At 39.9% G+C, this 23,696-nt stretch overlaps 1 protein-coding gene across 1 annotated transcript in view; it reads left to right on the top strand.

Annotated features, from left to right (window-relative positions):
- The window catches only part of LHFPL1 (LHFPL tetraspan subfamily member 1), a gene marked incomplete at its 3' end in the record, with an annotated part of 48,919 nt that overhangs the window by 1,623 nt on the left and 23,600 nt on the right, over nucleotides 1–23,696 (top strand). Inside the window, exon 2 of the mRNA XM_079727941.1 lies at nucleotides 14,793–14,891. Within this exon, the coding sequence (XP_079584067.1) occupies nucleotides 14,793–14,891 (99 nt within the window). The remainder of the gene's footprint in view (nucleotides 1–14,792; nucleotides 14,892–23,696) is intronic.

Genomic DNA, 23,696 nt, shown 5'->3' with positions numbered 1-23,696 from the left:
CCTCTCAACAGGGGCTGATTCCTTACATACATCATCCCCCACCAGGGGACATTTGGTAATGTCTTTGAGATGTTTTTGGTTATCACAAATTGGGGAGGGTGCTACTGACAGTCAGTGGATAAAGGTGAGGGATGCTGTTAAATATCCCACAATGCACAAGAACAAGACAGCTGCCCACTCCCCAACACAAAGAAGTATCTGGTCCCAAATGTCAGTAGTGCCAAGGTTGAGAAACACTGAGTTAAGGTATCATAATTTCCTGGCCTTCTTAGGAAAAGCACCAGATTCTCTTTGTTGTGCCAGTTAAGGTGATGTTTTCTGTTTCCCTCTTTCCTTAGGCTCATTGTGCAAAGTTTTTTTTAGTTTGTTTCTTTGTTTTTTACATCTTTATTGGAGTAAAATTGCTTTACAATGGTGTGTTAGTTTCTGCTTTATAACAAAGTGAATCAGTTATACATATACATATGTTCCCATATCTCTTCCCTCTTGCATCTTCCTCCCTCCCGCCCTCCCTATCCCACCCCTCTAGGTGGTCACAAAGTACGGAGCTACTAATAAAATTGTATTTATTTAAAAAAAATAAAAACACTGAGCTGACCTCCCTGTGCTATGTGGCTGCTTCCCACTAGCTATCTATTTTACGTTTGGTAGTGTATATATGTCCATGTCTCTCTCTCGCTTTGTCACAGCTTACCCTTCCACCTCCCCATATCCACAAGTCCATTCTCTAGTAGGTCTGTGTCTTTATTCCTGTCTTACCCGTAGGTTCTTCATGACATTTTTTTTCTTAAATTCCATATATATGTGTTAGCATATGGTATTTGTCTTTCTCTTTCTGACTTACTTCACTCTGTATCACAGACTCTAGGTCTATCCACCTCATTACAAATAGCTCAGTTTCATTTCTTTTTATGGCTGAGTAATATTCCATTGTATATATGTGCCACATCTTCTTTATCCATTCATCCGATGATGGACACTTAGGTTGTTTGCATCTCTGGGCTATTGTAAATAGAGCTGCAATGAACATTTTGGTACATGACTCTTTTTGAATTATGGTTTTCTCAGGGTATATGCCCAGTAGTCGGATTGCTGGGACATATGGTAGTTTTATTTGTAGTTTTTTAAGGAACCTCCATACTGTTCTCCACAGTGGCTGTACCAATTCACATTCCCACCAGCAGTGCAAGAGTGTTCCCTTTTCTCCACACCCTCTCCAGCATTTATTGTTTCTAGATTTTTTGATGATGGTCATTCTGACTGGTGTGAGATGATATCTCACTGTAGTTTTGATTTGCATTTCTCTAATGATTAAAGATGTTGAGCATTCTTTCATGTGTTTGTTGGCAATCTGTATACCTTCTTTGGAGAAATGTCTATTTAGGTCTTCTGCCCATTTTTGGATTGGGCTGTTTGTTTTTTTGTTATTGAGCTGCATGAGCTGCTTGTATATTTTGGAGATTAATCCTTTGTCAGTTGCTTCATTTGCAAATATATTCTCCCATTCTGAGGGTTGCCTTTTGGTCTTGTTTATGGTTTCCTTTGCTGTGCAAAAGCTTTGAAGTTTCATTAGGTCCCATTTGTTTATTTTTGTCTTTATTTCCATTTCTCTAGGAGGTGGGTCCAAAAGGATCTTGCTGTGATTTATGTCATAGATTGTTCTGCCTATGTTTTCCTCTAAGAGTTTGATAGTTTCTGGCCTTACATTTAGGTCTTTAATCCATTTTGAGCTTATTTTTGTGTATGGTGTTAGGGAGTGTTCTAATCTCATACTTTCACATGTACCTGTCCAGTTTTCCCAGCACCACTTATTGAAGAGGCTGTCCTTACTCCACTGTACATTCCTGCCTCCTTTATCAAAGATAAGGTGACCATATGTGTGTGGGTTTAGCTCTGGGCTTTCTATCCTGTTCCATTGCTCTACATTTCTGTTTTTGTGCCAGTACCATACTGTCTTGATTACTGTAGCTTTGTAGTATAGTCTGAAGTCAGGGAGCCTGATTCCTCCAGCTCCGTTTTTCGTTCTCAAGATTGTTTTGGCTATTCGGGGTCTTTTGTGTTTCAATACAAATTGTGAAATTTTTTGTTCTAGTTCTGTGAAAAATGCCAGTGGTAGTTTGATAGGGATTACATTGAATCTGTAGATTGCTTTGGGTAGGAGAGTCATTTTCACAATGTTGATTGTTCCAATCCAATAACATGATATATCTCTCCATCTATTTGTATCATCTTTAATTTCTTTCATCAGTGTCTTATAATTTTCTGCATACAGATCTTTTGTCTCCTTAGGTAGGTTTATTCCTAGATATTTTATTCTTTTTGTTGCAATGGTAAATGGGAGTGTTTTCTTAATTTCACTTTCAGATTGTTCATCATTAGTGTATAGGAATGCCAGAGATTTCTGTGCATTAATTTTGTATCCTGCTACTTTACCAAATTCATTGATTAGCTCTAGTAGTTTTCTGGTAGCATCCTTAGGATTCTCTATGGATAGTATCATGCCATCTGCAAACAGTGACAGCCTTACTTCTTCTTTTCCGATTTGGATTCCTTTCATTTCCTTTTCTTCTCTGACTGTTGTGGCTAAAACTTCCAAAACTATGTTGAATAAGAGTGGTGAGAGTGGGCAACCTTGTCTTGTTCCTGATCTTGGTGGAAATGGTTTGAGTTTTTCACCATTGAGGACGATGTTGGCTGTGGGTTTGTCATATATGGCCTTTATTATGTTGAGGAAAGTTCCCTCTATGCCTACTTTCTACAGGGTTTTTATCATAAATGGGTGTTGAATTTTGTCGAAAGCTTTCTCTGCATCTATTGAGATGATCATATGGTCTTTCTCCTATTTGAATTCACATTCTAACCTCCCTTATCTCTGAATTTTCCCACTCTTTAGCTACTAATGATTTTCTGGCTACATTGGAAAGTCGTTGGGTTAATTTCTCTCTTCCGCTTCAAAACCATGGTACAGAACCAGTTATTAAGGCTGGTTTAAGCCTATGACTTTATCCCCCTTTGGGGGCTCCACAGAATGAACCTTAAGTAGGCTCACCTTTCACCTGCATTCTTTGGGCTTACTATGGCTAGCTCAGTACTTCTATGGGCACATGATTTCATGAAGTGACACTTAGCTGGCAAGTGAAAGGGGTGCTCCTTACAACTCATATTTATAGCCCCAGAGCCCAGTTCAGTTCCTGGCACAGAGCAGTTATTCAGTAATGGTAGAAAGAATGAACGTATAGTTAAGGCAATGTTAGTGTATTTTGGGATAAGTTGGTCATGTGAAAGCTGGGTTCATTCACATCCTTTGCTTTTTTTCCAGGCTTCCATTCAAAGGTATTAGCACCCTGAGTTCTCTTCTCTTCTGACTTAAGAGTGATAACTTAGCTTCACTTGTTTTCTAAGAATTTCCAGCAGAGGGTGAGGAGGGACTAACTGTTAGGAATTAGAAGGTCAGTAGCAACAGCCTCCATCTGACTCCAAGCATTAACACCGGCTCCTACACCCACCTTGCCTCCTATCTTAGGCTTGAGTGAGACTTTCACAAAACATTTATGGTTCTCCATATAACACATTTTGGTTGATCTCACCTTCTAGGTCCAGAAACTCAAAGGAAATTGTTGAAGGGAGATGTGGGTAGGTAATGGAGATTTAGACACTCATGGACTGAGTGGGGGAGAGCTTTAATTGAGCAGCAGATATAATACAGGGGCAATAGAAACATCAGTATCATGTTAATCTCATATGATTCTGCTATTTTACATTCCCCATCGACCATTGCTCATAGGAACATAGTCACAGTGTTTACACTTAGATGGGGGTCTTTAAAGTTCAAGAATAAAATTCCATTTGACAGTACTCATGGAAAGAATCAAGATCCAAGGTGTGCTACAAGGGTTATCCCTGGGGATATTGGACAGATTGCTAAATTTCTACAGCTTCCTCATCCATAATACCAGCCAACTAAGTGTCATTCTCATTTCCTTTTTAGAAACTGGTGCCTGTCAAAGTTGCATCAGATGTGAAGGAATGGTGAAGGCTTCTTGAATGTATCATATTTTCTAGGCACCCCTTGGCATACAATCATTATCCAAAGTTCTTCAGAGATCTTGGTGTCTCACTCCTCAGAGATGGGCTTTGCTTGTGGCAGAAAGCCCAGCCTGAACAGCATTTTGAGCTCCATGGATAAAGGACATAAGAGAAAGAGCTGTGAGGGTTAAGTTTAAGCTTGTTGTTCAGCGGAGGGAAATTGATTTTGTTGCTCCAGGCCTGGCTGCTTCTCGGCAGCTAGTGCATTAAACAAAATACATCAGGGGGAGGAGCCATTTTTTTCAGGTCTGGTTTATCTCTGCCAGACCCCAAACCACTGAAGAGATGGAGGATCCATTAAGAACTACTCCCTCCCCCTGCCTGACTTTTGTTCCCCCGTTTGGCGGCTGCCCACAGAGATGAGCGGTGGGAAGTGGGAGAGACAGGAAGAAATAAAGAGTTGCTGGCCTGAGTCATACTTAGCAAGGTGACCTGATGGGACCCTTGGGTCCCATTTGCTCCACCTGCAGCTGATCCAGCTGGACAAGTGTAGGGTCCAGAGAGCCTTCCACTGGGACCTTCATGCCCTCCTCTAACCGGTGAAGGAAACATCTGGCCAGGAGATTATTTCAACCCTGGGGATGCTGAGGTTTCTAACCAGCTGGCCCCCAGTCCCTGAGAACAAGGTCATTATTTACATTCCCCTGTGTATACATATGCAAGATGCTTGTGAATTATCCTCTACCTTCAGTGAGAGCTAACCAAAGAAGAAATACGTGAGAAGTAAATATAAGGAACTCTTGGCAAGAAAAAGTGTAAGATCTTGGATCAGGTTCCTTGAGGGAGGCCAAGAATCTTTCTAGATCAGGGAATGTATCAGAATCACATGGAGTGCTTAAAAAATGTGGACCCAACTCTCCAGTCCTCTTTCCCATACTGATACACACAGCAACAGGTGGAAGGCTGCATGTTTTGGAAAATCTCTCCAGTGACTCTGATGTGTTCCCTTTCCCCAACCCAAGTGAGAACTACCACTCTGGATTTTTTTTTTTTTTTTTGGTTAAGCAGATAGAATTCAACACACCCAGACAGGCACTAATGTTTTTCTCTATGGAAGGTCCTAATGCTACATGCTTCAAGCTGAATGAAAGTTGCCACTGGAGACGGATCACTGAGAACTTGATTCAAGGAAAGAGTGCTGTTTTCTAAAAACCATTATCTTCTCTGGAAACCAAGCATTTCCTGGAAAGTCTTCCAAAGTTTCATCAGGCATAATTTAACTTATTCTTACCATGCTGAACAAGGATTATAAAAGTGGCTTTCTGTTTGGAAAATGGTATTTAAAGAAGTTAACCTACTAACAAAAACATGTAGCAAATTTGAAGCAGAGCAGAGACTGTGGTTCAGGGTTTCTGACTCTCAGCCCTGGGCTTTATGCACTGATGTCATTGATTTTTTCTTTTTCCGTTTGGAGAAGAAATTCTATCACAATGTTTTTCAGAGTGGTCCATGAAGCACTTGTATAAGAAATTTCCTGGGGTGCTTGTTAAATGCAGATACCTTAGTGCCTTTCTAAGCCTACCCAATCAGAACTGATGCCTGGCACTCTGCATTTTACACGGCCTCTCATGCTGATTTATTTTTGAAAGTATAGTATGAAATATTTCAGATATGTGCACCATACAGCTTAAGAAATAGAATATTACCAATGTTGTTGAAATCTCCTTCATACCCTGATAGTATTCCCTTGTTCTCACAGCAAAGTTAACTACTGTCTTGGATTTGTTATTTATCATTTTCCAACATGATTCCAGTACACACTAACATTTGAAAACCTCTGCTCAGTTTTGTTCATAGTGTTGCTTTTTTCTGAAATTCTGTTTTCTTCCATCTCTGCCTGTAAATATCTCTCTGTCAAAGGCCAGGTCAAATGCAGCCTCTCTGTGAAGCCTCTCCTGACATACTTTAGAAATCTCTGGCAGAGGTGAACTGTCTTATAACTCTGAGAGAGAATATTCAGTGAAATGAATAGGAGAGTTGAGTGGGAGTGTTCCCTGGGAAGGGAAAGCTGAGCTATAGCTGGACGGCAGACATAAATTTTCCACTATGTTTGAGTTGAAGTTGCTACAAGAGCAATAAATTGAACAAATTAATAACAAATTAACCCATACTAGACTTCTGCTCAGGGTAGTAAATTCAAACTACCAAATAGCCATACTTGGACAGATATTTGGGAGTGGGGTGTGAAGTGTAACAAGATGGCTGCCCACCCAACAGTTGCACTTGTGAATGGGAGGTTGTGGTGGACAAAGGGGGTTGATAACACTCAGCTGAGGAGGCTTTCCCCACCCGGAGACAAAAACTAGGCATCTACCTAATTGAGAATGTGCAGCTGGGAGGGGGTTATACAGCTGTTGCGATATGGGGAAGTAGTAATTCTGGCAGCAGGGGAGGATTGAGGGCAGCTGGGATGTAGCAGCGGGGAGGGTTCTGAGGTCTGTCCGAGATTGTGCGCCCAAAGGTTTGTATTGGTGTTGAGGTTGCCACAAGGGCTGAAGCCGAGCAAAGTGTCTAACTCTAGGCCTCTGTTTGGTCAGAGCAATGAATGAAAACTATAGCAACCGTGTTTCGGGAGGACACTTGGTATGTTTTGTGATAGGGGATTCTTGTGGAAGGAGCAGTTGAGGAAGGGAAGGAAGATGGCAGCCCACTGGTCACCTGCACATGTTCAGTGGGGGAGTAAGGGTGGTAACACACTCTAAAGGGCTTTCCCTTTCTAGAGCCAGGTGCAGTTGGGACAGACTTCTCCAAGGGGCATGTGTGTCTGGAGGGGCACTAAAACCTGTAGTTACGAATGGCATGTAGAAAAGTAGGAGCCAGGGCTACAGCTCATACATGGCAGGGCTGGGATTTAAACTAATTTTCTCTGCCACCGGAGCTCCTGCTTTTAATATTTTTATTTTTTTTTATTTTATTTTATTTTTTTTTTTTTTTTTTTTATTTTTTATTTTTTATTTTTATTTTTTTTGCTTTATCACAAATTTAATCAGTTATATGTATACATATGTTCCCATATCCCCTCCCTTTTGCGTCTCCCTCCCACCCTCCCTATCCCACCCCTGCAGGCGGTCACAAAGCACCGAGCTGATCTCCCTGTGCTATGCGGCTGCTTCCCACTAGCTATCTACCTTACGTTTGGTAGTGTATATATGTCCATGCCGCTCTTTCACTTTGTCACAGCTTACCCTTCCCCCTCCCCATATCCTCAAGTCCATTCTCTAGTAGGTCTGTGTCTTTATTCCTGTCTTACCCCTATGTTCTTCATGACCTTTTTTTTTCTTAAATTCCATATATATGTGTCAGCATACAGTATTTGTCTTTCTCTTTCTGACTTACTTCACTCTGTATGACAGACTCTAGGTCCATCCACCTCATTACAAATAGTTCAATTTCATTTCTTTTTATGGCTGAGTAATATTCCATTGTATGTATGTGCCACATCTTCTTTACCCATTCATCCGATGATGGACACTTAGGTTGTTTCCATCTCCGGGCTATTGTAAATAGGGCTGCTATGAACATTTTGGTACATGTCTCTTTTTGAATTATGGTTTTCTCAGGGTATATGCCCAGTAGTGGGATTGCAGGGTCATATGGTAGTTCTATTTGTAGTTTTTTAAGGAACCTCCATACCGTTCTCCATAGTGGCTGTACCAATTCACATTCCCACCAGCAGTGCAAGAGTGTTCCCTTTTTTCCACACCCTCTCCAGCATTTATTGTTTCTAGATTTTTTGATGATGGCCATTCTGACTGGTGTGAGATGATATCTCATTGTAGTTTTGATTTGCATTTCTCTAATTAGTAAAGATGTTGAGCATCCTTTCATGTGTTTGTTGACAGTCTGTATATCTTCTGTGGAGAAATGTCTATTTAGGTCTTCTGCCCATTTTTGGATTGGGTTGTTTGTTTTTTTGTTATTGAGCTGCATGAGCTGCTTATAAATTTTGGAGATTAATCCTTTGTCAGTTGCTTCATTTGCAAATATTTTCTCCCATTCTGAGGGTTGTCTTTTGGTCTTGTTTATGGTTTCCTTTGCTGTGCAAAAGCTTTTAAGTTTCATTAGGTCCCATGTGTTTATTTTTGTCTTTATTTCCATTTCTCTAGGAGGTGGGTCAAAAAGGATCTTGCTGTGATTTATGTCATAGAGTGTTCTGCCTATGTTGTCCTCTAAGAGTTTGATAGTGTCTGGCCTTACATTTAGGTCTTTAATCCATTTTGAGCTTATTTTTGTGTATGGTGTTAGGGAGTGATCGAATCTCATACTTTTACATGTCCCTGTCCAGTTTTCCCAACACCACTTATTGAAGAGACTGTCCTTTCTCCACTGTACATTCCTGCCTCCTTTATCAAAGATAAGGTGACCATATGTCCGTGGGTTTATCTCTGGGCTTTCTATCCTGTTCCATTGATCTATCTTTCTGTTTCTGTGCCAGTACCATACTGTCTTGATTACTGCAGCTTTGTAGTATAGTCTGAAGTCAGGGAGCCTGATTCCTCCAGCTCCATTTTTCGTTCTCAAGATTGCTTTGGCTATTCGGGGTCTTTTGTGTTTCCATACAAATTGTGAAATTTTTTGTTCTAGTTCTGTGAAAAATGCCAGTGGTATTTTGATAGGGATTGCATTGAATCTGTAGATTGCTTTGGGTAGTAGAGTCATTTTCACAATGTTGATTCTTCCAATCCAAGAACATGGTACATCTCTCCATCTATTTGTATCATCTTTAATTTCTTTCATCAGTGTCTTATAATTTTCTGCATACAGGTCTTTTGTCTCCTTAGGTAGGTTTATTCCTAGATATTTTATTCTTTTTGTTGCAATGGTAAATGGGAGTGTTTCCTTGATTTCACTTTCAGATTTTTCATCATTAGTATATAGGAATGCCAGAGATTTCTGTGCATTAATTTTGTATCCTGCAACTTTACCAAATTCATTGATTAGCTCTAGTAGTTTTCTGGTAGCATCTTTAGGATTCTCTATGTATAGTATCATGTCATCTGCAAACAGTGACAGCTTTACTTCTTCTTTTCCAATTTGGATTCCTTTTATTTGCTTTTCTTCTCTGATTGCTGTGGCTAAAACTTCCAAAACTATGTTGAATAAGAGTGGTGAGAGTGGGCAACCTTGTCTTGTTCCTGATCTTAGTGGAAATGGTTTCAGTTTTTCACCATTGAGGACGATGCTGGCTGTGGGTTTGTCATATATGGCCTTTATTATGTTGAGGAAAGTTCCCTCTATGCCTACTTTCTGCAGGGTTTTTATCATGAATGGGTGTTGAATTTTGTCGAAAGCTTTCTCTGCATCTATTGAGATGATCATATGGTTTTTCTCCTTCAATTTGTTAATATGGTGTATCACGTTGATTGATTTGCGTATATTGAAGAATCCTTGCATTCCTGGGATAAACCCCACTTGATCATGGTGTATGATCCTTTTAATGTGCTGTTGGATTCTGTTTGCTAGTATTTTGTTGAGGATTTTTGCATCTATGTTCATCAGTGATATTGGCCTGTAGTTTTCTTTCTTTGTGACATCCTTGTCTGGTTTTGGTATCAAGGTGATGGTGGCCTCGTAGAATGAGTTTGGGAGTGTTCCTCCCTCTGCTATATTTTGGAAGAGTTTGAGAAGGATAGGCGTTAGCTCTTCTCTAAATGCTTGATAGAATTCGCCTGTGAAGCCATCTGGTCCTGGGCTTTTGTTTGTTGGAAGATTTTTTATCACAGTTTCAATTTCAGTGCTTGTGATTGGTCTGTTCATATGTTCTATTTCTTCCTGATTCAGTCTTGGCAGGTTGTGCATTTCTAAGAATTTGTCCATTTCTTCCAGGTTGTCCATTTTATTGGCATAGAGTTGCTTATAGTAATCTCTCACGATCTTTTGTATTTCTGCAGTGTCAGTTGTTACTTCTCCTTTTTCATTTCTAATTCTATTGATTTGAGTCTTCTCCCTTTTTTTCTTGATGAGTCTGGCTAATGGTTTATCAATTTTGTTTATCTTCTCAAAGAACCAGCTTTTAGTTTTATTGATCTTTGCTATTGTTTCCTTCATTTCTTTTTCATTTATTTCTGATCTGATTTTTATGATTTCTTTCCTTCTGCTAACTTTGGGATGTTTTTGTTCTCCTTTCTCTAATTGCTTTAGGTGCAAGGTTAGGTTGTTTAGTCGAGATATTTCCTGTTTCTTAAGGTGGGATTGTATTGCTATAAACTTCCCTCTTAGAACTGCTTTTGCTGCATCCCATAGGTTTTGGGTCGTCGTGTCTCCATTGTCATTTGTTTCTAGGTATTTTTTTATTTCCTCTTTGATTTCTTCAGTGATCACTTCGTTATTAAGTAATGTATTGTTTAGCCTCCATGTGTTTGTATTTTTTACAGATCTTTTCCTGTAATTGATATCTAGTCTCATAGCATTGTGGTCGGAAAAGATACTTGATACAATTTCAATTTTCTTAAATTTACCAAGGCTTGATTTGTGACCCAAGATATGATCTATCCTGGAGAATGTTCCATGAGCACTTGAGAAAAATGTGTATTCTGTTGTTTTTGGATGGAATGTCCTATAAATATCAATTAAGTCCATCTTGTTTAATGTATCATTTAAAGCTTGTGTTTCCTTATTTATTTTCATTTTGGATGATCTGTCCATTGGTGAAAGTGGGGTGTTAAAGTCCCCTACTATGATTGTGTTACTGTCGATTTCTCCTTTTATGGCTGTTAGTGTTTGCCTTATGTATTGAGGTGCTCCTATGTTGGGTGCATAAATATTTACAATTGTTATATCTTCTTCTTGGATCGATCCCTTGATCATTATGTAGTGTCCTTCTTTGTCTCTTCTAGTAGTCTTTATTTTAAAGTCTATTTTGTCTGATATGAGAATTGCTACTCCAGCTTTCTTTTGGTTTCCATTTGCATGGAATATCTTTTTCCATCCCCTTACTTTCAGTCTGTATGTGTCTCTAGGTCTGAAGTGGGTCTCTTGTAGACAGCATATATATGGGTCTTGTTTTTGTATCCATTCAGCCAATCTGTGTCTTTTGGTGGGAGCGTTTAGTCCATTTACATTTAAGGTAATTATCGATATGTATGTTCCTATTCCCATTTTCTTAATTGTTTTGGGTTCGTTATTGTAGGTCTTTTCCTTCTGTTGTGTTTCTTGCCTAGAGAAGTTCCTTTAGCATTTGTTGTAAAGCTGGTTTGGTGGTGCTGAACTCTCTCAGCTTTTGCTTGTCTGTAAACGTTTTAATTTCTCCATCAAATCTGAATGAGATCCTTGCTGGGTAGAGTAATCTTGGTTGCAGGTTTTTCTCCTTCATCACTTTAATTATGTCCTGCCACTCCCTTCTGGCTTGTAGAGTTTCTGCTGAGAGATCAGCTGTTATCCTGATGGGGATTCCCTTGTGTGTTATTTGTTGTTTTTGCCTTGCTGCTTTTAATATAATTTCTTTGTGTTTAATTTTTGACAGTTTGATTAATATGTGTCTTGGCGTATTTCTCCTTGGATTTATTCTGTATGGGACTCTCTGTGCCTCCTGGACTTGATTAACTATTTCCTTTCCCATATTAGGGAAGTTTTCAACTATAATCTCTTCAAATAGTGGTGTTTTTCTTAAGTGTTGGTACCAGAACCTGATGCGTCAGCATCACTAGGGTGCTTTTGAAAGGCATATTCCTGGGCTACAATTACTGAATCAAATATCTGTGGGTGAAGTTCAAGAATCTACATTTTAAATAAGCCCCCGGTCTTCCAGAAGGTGGCAGAGCCTGTCACTGGAAAATGACTTTTATGTTGCTATTTGAAGCACATCTTCATATCCCAAATTCGTTAGAACTGTTGGGGACAAATATAATTGAGTATAAATTATCCTATGACTTCATTTTAAAATAACACGTCTTCTAGGACATCTTTCTCCGTCTATGATCAAATGTAATGAATCTTCTGTCAGTTACCGGTCCAATGTCTCCATGAAGTATGTTTACAACCTACTGTGCTCATCTGTCTAAAAGGCAGGAGGGAGGATAGGGGATGGGAGGTGTGGTAGGGCAGGCTGGGCAGAGCATGGAGCCACATGTGCTGGGGCAAAACACATACCTGGGCAGAGATTCCTGGTCTCTGGCCTGGTGCCTGTGAAAAATTACAAGATAACAACTCCAATCAGGCAGCTTTTAAATCAAGCCCTGTCTTCGTGGGGGGGGCTGGAAAAGGTGAAAGGTTCCTCCTGCCGTGTCAGGAAAGGCACTTAGCCAGCACAAGCTCCTGCTTGAGAAGTCAGAGCTCATGCCAGTCCCAGGGATCTGAATGTGGAGGTTGGAATACAGAACTGCTGTTCTTTTATAAACTTGTGTTCTTTTCTTCCTAGTCTGTGTGGGAAAGCTCACTTTTTATTAACTCTTCTCTCAAAGGGTACACACTGAAAGCAGGAAAAGGCTGAGGTTTTGTTTCCAATTTTGTCCTTAACCCATTGTACATACTCTGGGCTTACATACTCTGGCTCATACATCCTCATATCCTATGATTTCAGTTTATCTGTGGTGAGAAAAAATAGGAGTGTTGTTCCATTGCCACTGGATAAATTCCAGAGCCTAGAAAAGTCTTTTGAGGGACCAGTTTCATTTCCTTTAAGACTATCAGACAGATAAGAGTGTCTTCTAATTTTAAGCATTCCACTGAAGGGAATTTCGAACCTTAATTGGTCATTCTTTTAGTTTCTAAACCCTCTCTCACCGTCAGAAAGTTCTCTCTGTTTTCCTATTTAAACTTTTCTTGATTTTTCTTTAGGACCTTGTCTTTTCCTCTGGCCTCACTGACTATTGAGAACAGCTGGTTGTCATGTTGCTGACAAGCTTAGCGAGTACTTTGAGCTCTTCTAAAAGGCTGCAGCTGAAGGCAAAGTGGGCTTATTAGCTTCTCAGTGTGTATATGGAGTCTTCCTCGGTGAGGAAAGAGAAACGAAGGTGAGGCTGGCAGTCCCTGGAGCAGCTTGTTTTTCACTGTCTGGAACCTTTCTGGAACCTCTAAATATGCCACCCAGTCATCATTAATCAAATACCTGCTTTGTGGAGGCTCTGTGTTATGTGTTAGGTTCTGCATCCACACTCACGGTAGGTGACCTTCCTATGAACTTTGGTGTAGTACTCAAGTATAGCGTTCTTGTAGTTAGGCTCTCTTGGCTGTAAGCAGCAGAGACTTGCTTGAGGTCTCCAATGAAAAGGGGACTTATTATAACATAAGAAAAATGGAACTGGAAAGCCATTGGGAAGGACTAGATTCTCTAGCTCTTTCAGGAGCAGTATGGAGGTTTCCCTCATGATATATCTGCTTCCTGCCACTGTATTCTCTTCTTTTACCAATCAGTTTCCTCAGCTTACCCAGAATTGATGTCTATTCATAACTTTGGACTGAACTTGGCTTTAGCTTGACACACACTTGATTTTACCTCCTGGTGTTTTTTCCTAACTTCTGCTCCATCTGCTAACTAGCTCAGCTTCTCTATGTTTCTTTTCTTTTTAAAAAATATTTATTATTTATTTGGTTGCACTGGGTCTTAGTTGCAGCAGGCTGACTCCTTAGTTGCAGCAGGCAGGCTCCTTAGTTGTGGCATGCTGATTCTTAGTTGCGGCATGCATGTGGGATATAGTTCCCTGATCAGGGATCGAAACTGAGCCCCCTGCATTGGGAGTATGGAGTCTTAACCACTGCGCCACCAGGGAAGTCCAGCATCTGTGTTTCTTGATTAAAATTTCCAGAAACAAAAATCTGGCCCGGCTCTTCTCTTCAGAGCACGATATGGTGTCATCCATTACTGGCCAGCCAATGAATTTGATTGCTTTTGTGGCAGATGCCAATGCTTAGTTCAATCTATGGTTGCAAAGGCAAGGGAGAGGTGGTCATAGGTTATGAAATGTAAACCTAGGCAGTAAACAAGAGCTGTGGATGAGGCAGTTGTCCTTAAAAGACAGTGTCAGCAAGCAGACCCCGATTTGTATCTCTGGTCAGAAGAGTAAGGTTATCACTAAGGTCACACAGATTTTCCCTGTAGTAACCAAATGACCTAAACAAAATGGAGGTGAAGGCAAGGGGCACAGTGGAAGGTTTTGGAAGCCAAAGAAAGCAGGAATGCTTAGCATGACGCTGGAATGGTTTCTCAGAAGAAGGAAGTGTTTCTGGAAGAGGGAGTCTGGTGCCCTGCTCACCGGGAGAAGCCTAGATAACGTGGATGCTTTCTGTAGATCCCAGTCTGGCAGCTGAATTCAAGCTACAGAAATCATGACCTACCTTCGACTAGTAAGGACTGACTTGACTCTTAGAAAACGATGAGTTGTAGGAAAGAGTAGCAGCTCCTACCTTTTTATTCTTTGTAAATCAGACCAAGATAGAAGAGGAGTCTGGTTGGAGAGGCCAATTCAGCTTTGTAAGTCATTGGCAAAAACATTTTGGCTGTGAAAAGCATACTGGCCTGTCTCAATCCCCAATACTGTCCTTTCTTTGTGAGTTGTCCCCTCTACTGTCTACTGCAACTCACCACCTATGGCACAGCAAAGAAATCCTGTTGAGTTGGTAGTGTCATAGACATTTAGGGTAAAAGGGGAATGGTAAGCTCTGAGTGGAGGAGGGAGAATTAGTGCTGAGCTAATCCAGAGGGAATGTTGGGGTGATAGAAGACCAGTTATATTTTTTCTACCTGTGTGTATGCTTTTTTTTTTTTCCAGGACTGCTGATAAGCTCAGGCTGTGCATTATACCCCTTAGGATGGAATAGCCCGGAGATAATGCAAACATGTGGGAATGTCTCCAATCAATTTCAGTTAGGTAAGGTGGCCTGTGCAGGATGGCGGTGATGGCTCAGTGGGAATCTGTTTTTCAAAGTGCTCTTGGAGGGGCCTGTGCTTGCTCGTGGTGCTTGCCTGAGTCTCTCACTATGTGAGCTTGTGGGAAGTGGTGGCTTGGTCAGACTAATGTGGCCTTGCTAATTTACAAGGGTTGAACATAAATTCTACTTCTTTAACCATGTCTCTCCACACCCTTTATGGAATTTTACCCAGAGTCTTGCGACCGATTTGGGACAACCCTATCTATAGAGGGATTCCAAATGCTTGGAGACTGCTAATCTGTCATCCTCTGAATAAATCCTAGTCCCTGTTGTATATCCTTCTAGGCACTATTTTCCAAATACAAATCAATAGTATCTCTTCTTGCTCCCCACTGAGGTTATAACAAGAGGTAATTTGTTTTACATCATGCATTAGGAACCTGGGTTAAACACTGGGAACTGTTACTGGCATTTTTACATTGTTACTGGCATGTTAATGACAAGAGGTGTTAAATATTAAAATGGGTGACAGAAGTAGCTCTGGGCTCTTCTATGGTGACCAACTTCACTGAGAATGGCTTAAGTTCATTATTGTGAATTGGGAATAGATTGGACTCTCCCTGGAAGATTTCAAAATATTTGTCCAACCTACCATGGTGGAAGAGAATAGGAGGAGAAATGTCCAGGTCTCCTTGAGTATTCTCAGTTGTAGGAGAGGATTTTGAAACAATGAGGCCACCCATTCCCCATAGCTTATGCTCCAATACTTCCCTTTTTTCTCTGTGGCCTTAGATTGTTTTCTGAGTCTCACCTGACTCATTTTTGGAGGAAGGAGCTGTTTACTGTACAAACATAACATAACGGAAGGGCTATATAGAAGACATGACAAATGTAGACCCCGGCATGTTCAGTGTTCCTGGCTCAGGGCAGGGCTGACTGGTAAATATAATAATTCTGCCATAGATGAAGGAATGAATAAATACTTGGGGGCAGGTGTTGGGTTGTTAGTCCTATAATTCTACTTTTCTAAAATAACAGCTTTATTGATATATAATTCACATGCCATAAAATTTGCCATTTTAAAGTGTACAATTAGTGGGTTTTAGTATATTCACAAGGTTGTGCAATCATCACCACTATCCAATTCCAGAATATTTTCATCACCCCAAAATGAAACCCCTTACCCATTAGCAGCCACTCCCCATTCCTCCCTGTACCCAGCCCCCAGAAACCACCATCAATTTAGATTTGCCTGTTCTGGACATTTCAGATAAATGCAATCATATTATAATATGTGGCTTTTTGTGTCTGCCTCCTTTTACTTAGCATGATGTTTTCAAAGTTCATCCATGTTGTAGCTTGTATCAGTACTTCTGCCTTTCATGGCTGAATAATTTTCCATTGTATAGATATAACATATTTTATCCACTCATCAGTTGATGGATACTTGGGTTTTTCTACTTTGGGGATATTATGAATAATACTGCTATAAAAATTTGTGTATACATTTTTGTATGAAAATATATTTTTATTTCTCTTGGGTATGTATCTAGGTAGGTGTGGAATTGCTGGGACAAATGGTGACTCTATATTTAAGACTTCTGAGGACCCTTCAGGCTGTTTTCCAAAGTGAAAACATCACTTTGGAAACTGCATCATTTTACATTTCCATCAGCAATGTATAAGGGTTCCAATTTTCCAATATCTTCACCAATACTTATTTTACACTTATTAAATTATAGCCATCCCAATGTGTGTGAAATGATATCTCACTGTGATTTTAATTTATGTTTCCCTGATGATCGATTTTGTTGAGCATCTTTTCATTTACTTATTGGCCATTTCTATATATTCTTTGAAGAAATATCTATTCATATCTTTTGCTGATTTTTAACTGGGTTATTTGCCCTTTTTTGTTGAGTTGTAAGAGTTCTTAATGTATTCTGGACACTAGACCCCTTTCAGTTATATGACTTGCAAGTACTTTTTCTCATTCTGTGGGTTGTATTTTCACTTCCTTGATGACATCCTTTGAAATGCAAAATTATTTAATTTTGATGAAATCCACTTTTATCTAGTTTTTCTCTTGTTGCTTGTGCTTTTGGTATCAGATCTAGGAATACAGTATTGTCAAATCTAAAGTCATGAAGACTGTTTTGGCTACTCTGGGTCCCTTGCATTTACATGTGGATTTTAGGTTCAGCTTGTCAATTTCTGCAAAAAAATCAGTTGGGATTTTGATAGAGGTTGGATCAGTTTGGAGTGTATTGCCTCTTTAGCAATATTAAGTTTTCCAGCCCATGAACACAAGATGATGTTCCAGTGAGTTAGGTTATCTTTAACCTCGTTTGATGATATTTTGTAGTTTTCATTATATAAGCTTTGCGATTTGTTGGGTGACATATATCCCTAAGTATTTTATTGTTTTGATTATATTGTAAATGGAATTGCTTTCTTAATTTTATTTTTGGATCACTCATTGTTAGCGTATAGAAATACAAATAATTTTTCTGTATTGACCTTATATCCTGCAAACTTGCTGAACTCCTTTACTAATTCTAATGAACTTTTAGTAGATTACTTAGGATTTATTATATACAGGATCACATGATCTGAGAAGAGAGATTGTTTTACGTCTTCCTTTCCAATCTTTTCCTTGTGTAATTGCCCCGGCTAGAACCTCTAGGACGAGTTCTATTCAACATCCTTGTCTTATCCCTGATCTTAGGGGTAAAGCATCCAGTTCTTCACCACTAAGTAAGAAGTTGGCTAGGCTATTTTCATAGATGGCTTTTATTAGGTTTGAGAAAGTTCCTTTCTATCTATTCCTAGTGTAAGTGTATTCATCATGAAAAGGTGCTGGATTTTGTCAAATGCTTTTTCTACACCTACTGAGATGATCATATGTATTTTATTGATTTTCATATGTTAAACCAACCTTGAATTTTTTGGATAAATCACAGTTGGTCATGGTGTATAATCCATTTTATATGTTGCTGGATTCAGTTTGCCATATTTTGTTGAAAATTTTTGCATCTATATTTATTAGGAATATTAGTCTGTAGATTTCTTTCTTGTGATGTGTTGGTTGGATTTTGGTATGAGGATAATATTTTTCTAATAAAATGAGTTGCTACTTTGATTAATGTAAAATACCAGAGTGAAAAACTGCAGATGTCATTTGCATGTAGTCGTTTGGCAGTTTTCTGCACCAATCACCACCTCTAAGGACCTAGTTCCCAAATGGGCAATTTTGTGTTTGGCTGCCTCTGTCCCAAGTTGATGGGCTTCAATTGTGTTTACCACAGGATCATTACTTTTCTCTTCCTTCATTTACTCAGGGTTTTTTTTCCCCCTTTGGTTACTGTTTCCCTCTCCACTGCATTCTTCTCCTTTATTTACCCTTCTCTCCTACACCATATATTTGCCTAAGGGCTCTAGCTCCCCTCTCTTTAGTGCACTGGACACTGTGTTGTTCTGTGAATCTGTAGAGGTGAAGGAATTGAAGAATCCTGCTTGAGTAAAGCCCTCCTAGTTCCTTTTTTGAATCACTGTCACATCCTTCCAACTCCCTGTGTCTCTTATTCCTCTGAAGGAATTTGCTGCCCACATTTGCTGCCCATATTCTCCAATTGCATGCCTGTATATTAGCACCTTTCTGGTTAGTACTGAAAAAATGAGATAACCTGTGCCATTCCTGACCCATTTCTAGTCAGCTGCCCAAACATACATGACAATGACAACTCTATTAACAGTTGTTCCCTTGCAATATAGAGGTGCCAGGAGCAGCAGTAAAACTTGTAGTAGAATTAAAAAGAAATCTTTTATGATGTGATGGGAATGCCAAGCTTGTGAATACCAAGATTTGGGAATGCCAATGCTAGAAGTACAGCCTTTCTCCTTAGACTTTTCTTTAATACCCTGGAGGTTCTGGCAGTGTGGAAGCATCCTCACACACCTTAGATATTAGTAGGATATATGAATGAAATAGGAGAAAAGTACTGAGTGTCCAGTGTATAGGCCTTTGTTCCCTTTTCCTTGAGAGGCAGCATGGTATACTGAAAGATCATAGTTTGGAGTCAAAGATCTCGGTTGGTATCCAGGCTCTGCCATCTTTGTAGTTGTATGGGGTAAAGTCACTTGATATCTATGTCTCAGTTTCCTTCTCTGTAAAATGGGGGATACTAATAATACCCATATCAGTGCTGTTGTTATGGTGAAATAAGAAAAAGTATATTGAAGTAGCTAACACAGGGTTTGACTTAAAATAGATGATGGGCTTCCTTAATAGACAGCAGAGTAGAATGTGCTGGGGGGTAGACTGTCAAATGATGGCATTACTTTGATTCTGCTGTAGGCTCTGTACCCTACTATATGCTCTGTATTTTGGGAAGGGAGAGACACAGAGCCAAGAAAGACATGGACCCTACCTGAGCTTCTTACCCTGAGTGGCTTGAGAGGGGTGAAGGGGATAGGGAGGACAATAGAAGAAGGCATTGCCAGTCAGGGAAGTTGATTCTTAGAGTAAGTAGATTTCTCACTCTGATACTTTGAATGGCCTCCTGCAGCCTCCAGTATGAAAGGGTTACACTCATGTCTTCAACTCCTCTTTCCCTAGGTTTCCCAGTCAAGTTATCCTAAACTATCCACAGTTATGATTTTTAGTCCTAGCCTGAATTATCAAAGATATGACTTGTATTAAGACAGCAATCTTGATATCTGTGTTGCATTAGAGATAGCCACAAATGCTTTGATACTCTTCCCATATAGAAGCCAAGTCAATCTCTACACTCTATCCTCCGAATCTGGGCTGGCCTACCTACAACTGCTTTAAACAATACAGTATGGCAGAAGTAACATCAAGTTTATTCTAGGCCTAACATCTAAAGAACCTGTAGTTTCCATGTTGGTTTCTTGGAGCTCTGAGCCATCATATAAAAAAATCTGACTACTCTGCTGGACACCACATCGAAAGTCCTAGAGATAATTGGAGACAGAGAGGCCCAGTTGAGTCCAAACTTCCAGCCAAGGCACCAGACATATGAGTGAAGCAGTCCTGGACCCTCCACACTAGCCATATGAATACCGCTGAATGACCCTTTTTGATGCCAATTGCACTAGAAGTATTGCTCAGCGGAGCCCTGACCAAATTGTGACTGACAGATTTATGAAATATAATAAAATGATTGTTTTCAGCTGCTATGTTCTGGGAGTGGTTTGTTATACAATAAGAGACAACCAGGAAAATGCCAATTCATATACATACAGATTTAAGATTTTTTTTTTTTTTGCGGTAGGCAGGCCTCTCACTGTTGTGGCCTCTCCCGTTGCGGAGCACAGGCTCCGGACGCGCAGGCTCAGCGGCCATGGCTCACGGGCCCAGCCGCTCCGCGGCACGTGGGATCCTCCCAGACGGGGGCATGAACTCGAGTCCCCTGCATCGGCAGGTGGACTCTCAACCACTGCGCCACCAGGGAAGCCCTCTGCCCATTATTATTTTATTTATTTATTTATTTATTTATTTATTTATTTATTTATTTATTTATTTATTTTTGCCGTACGCGGGCCTCTCACTGCTGTGGCCTCTCCCGTTGTGGAGCTCAGGCTCCGGACGCGCAGGCTCAGCGGCCATGGCTCACGGGCCCAGCCACTCCGCGACAAGTGGGATCCTCCCAGACCGGGGCAGGAACCCGTGTCCCCTGCATCAGCAGGCGGACTCTCAACCACTGCGCCACCAGGGAAGCTCTAAGATTATTATTTTTAATCAAAAGTAATTTATGTATGTGACAAAATAAAACAGTACACAAAGGTTGAACATGCAAAGTCAGTCTTTTTCCTGACACCAATACCATTCCCCAAAGAGACCATTACATTCCTTTTGTATCTCTCCAGAATTTTTCATAAATGTAAAAATATGTGTTTCTATGCGTATCTTTATTTTGTCCAACCAAAATCATATTATGTATCTATCTAACTATCTAGCTATCCATACTGTTCTGCACTTTGCATTTTCCACTAACCAATATCTCTTGAAGAGCTATTAACATTTATAGATCTCCACCCTGTGTTTTAGACACACCCTAATTTTTCCATTGTAGGAATAGCATAAATTCCACGAGGGCAGGGATATTTGTCTGTGAGATTAAGTAACTTGCCTAAGGTCACTCAGCTGGTAGAGTGGCAGAGCTGAGATTCAAATTCTAGAAACCTGGTCTAGGTAACACCATCCAGTAGAAGTTTCTGCAATGATGGAAATATTCTGTGTCTTGCTGTCCAATGTGTTAGCCACAAGCCACTTGTTGGTGAGTGTTTGAAATGTTAGGTTTGTGGGACTGATTTTTTAATTTAATTTTATTAATCTAAATTTTAATAAATATTAATGTATTTAATTTTATGAATGTAATTTATTTTATTTTATTAATTTAAATGTCATAGTCACAATGTGACCAGTGGCTACCATTTTGGACAGCAGGGCTTGAAAGTCTGTGCTCTTAGCCACTATGCTCCTCTGTAGAGAAGAGCCTATTGAGGAGACTCAAAAGGAGTAGCCAGAGGGATGTAAAGAAAATGAAGAGTGTGGTGTCACAAAAGCCAAGAGAAAGAGAGTATGTCAAAAAAAGAAAGGGGCATGGTCATTTGTGTTTAATGCTGCTGCAAGTTGCTGGATGAGGATAGAGAAGTGGCCACTGGAGTCAGCCAGACGAAGGGACCCAGAGGAGCAGTTTGGGATTTATAGATATTAGAGGTATTGTGAGATGAGGAAATGAATTCAGTACGTGACGACGATTCTTTCAAAAAGTTTTGCTATGAAGGAGAGCAGAGAAACTGTGTAGTAACTGAAGGAGAATGTGGGATGAAGAGAGGCTTTTACTAAGATGACCAAATAGTTGAATGATGATGGTAATGATCCTATAGTGGAGAGAGATTGATGTAGACTAGCAAGGTCCTTGACAAAGTGAAGGTGCAATGAGCAGGACCCGTGAACAGAGATTTCAGTTGATTTCAACTGATTTCCTACACACATATTTCAGCTTTGCTGTGATTTTCAAAATTCTCTTAGGTCTATAAAACTGTTAGGGCATTCCTTCATATCCAAAGGCCTATAAGCATCGGACACACAAATGAGCCCCACTGAGAATTTAGAGAAGCTAAATACTTCTAATGGCACATAGCTGTTTTCAAGCAAGCTTATAAAACCATTGTGTTATCAGGAGCACATAATTCTAAGGTAAGGTCTCTACCTTATCAATGGATCACATTAGCAACATGTTCTCATGAATATGATCTAATCTGATCCTTGAAAGTACATGCATAGCAGATGGTAGTGTGCCCATTTTATAATGAGGAAACCCTGAAATATGGAGAGGTACAGTGATTTGTGTAAGGTCACACAGCAAGTTAAAGGCAGAACTGTGAGTAGAGCCTTATCTCCTAATTCACTGCCGTGTGTGTGCTACGATGACTTTTTTCCTCTCTATTGGTGATGGTGTATCTTGAGTCATTTGAGAATTTTTTTCCTTAAGATATGCTTTAGCTCTATTGTTTTCAGAAACAAATGTCTGAAACATCATGGAAAGTACCCAGTATTGCATCCTGTCTCCCCCCACCCTCACCACCTGCGCTCAGCCTGAGTTCCCTGTCAATCTTTTAGTATAATCAGAGTACAAATAAATAAGGCAGTGGCTGGACGTGATGGGATTCTCAAAGAGTTCCTCAGTGGAATGAATATGTGTGGGAAATTTTAAAGTGCCTCTAGATTTGACTTGCACTAATAAAGGCACCTAAATTGCCCAGCAAAATTTGATCATAGAAGAAAAATATAAAGATGTGTAGAAAAGTTTTTGTGTTCCATGTTCTAAGATCATATGCAGTCTACCTAGGACCTCTCTCTGGTCTTCTGGGATATCTACTCCTTATGTGTGTCTTATCTCAGTCTCTCTTCCTGAGAGAAGGAGACTGTGTGTGTTTTTTGGGGGGAGTGTCAGATAAACAATCTGAAGGGGATGGGGAAGATACAGATCTCAAAACAAAAACTTACAGTTATGAAAGGAATCTCAAACCCCTTGCCCTCCAAAAGTTTGAACTCTTTCTTTCCAATGCCTCTCCTGTTTCTAGGATCTCGTCTCCTGTCTCTCAGTCCATCTTCCAGGTTCCCTGCCATCCCAGTCCTCCCCCAGTGCCTGCTCTATATCCGCCCACCCCAGAAATTCACTTAGCTGGCTCTTACCCACAAGAGTCATCAGTTAAGTTTAGGTAATTGACTCTCTTTCTTCTTTTTCTTCAGTTAAAGAAGAAATTAACTTGTATGGAACCACAAAATGCCCCAAATAACTAAAGTAATCTTGGGAATGAAGAACAAAGCCAGAGGCATCACACTTCCTGATTTCAAACCATATTACAAAGTTATAGTAGTCAAAACAGTATAGTATTGGGCTTAAAAACAGACACATAGATCAGTGGAAGAGAATACAGAGCTCAGAAATAAACCCACACAAATATGGTCAATTAATCTATGACAAAGGAAACAAGAATATACAATGGGAAAATGATAGTCTCTTCAATAAATGGTATTGGGGAAACTTGACAGCCACATGCAAAAGAATGAAACTGGACCACTATCTTACACCATACACAAAAATTAAAATGGGTTAAAGACTTTAACATAAAACCTGAAACCATAAAACTCCTAGCAGAAAACATAGGCAGTAAGCTCCCTGACATGAATCTTGGCAATGATTTTTTTGGATTTTAAACCAAAAACCAAGGCAACATATGCAAAAATAAACAAGTGGAGCTACATCAAA

This window comes from Hyperoodon ampullatus (genome assembly GCF_949752795.1).
Source record: "Hyperoodon ampullatus genome assembly, chromosome: X".
Classification (NCBI taxonomy): domain Eukaryota; kingdom Metazoa; phylum Chordata; class Mammalia; order Artiodactyla; family Ziphiidae; genus Hyperoodon; species Hyperoodon ampullatus.
Note: the sequence above shows the minus strand (reverse complement) of the source record. Positions and strands in the feature narration are given on the sequence as shown.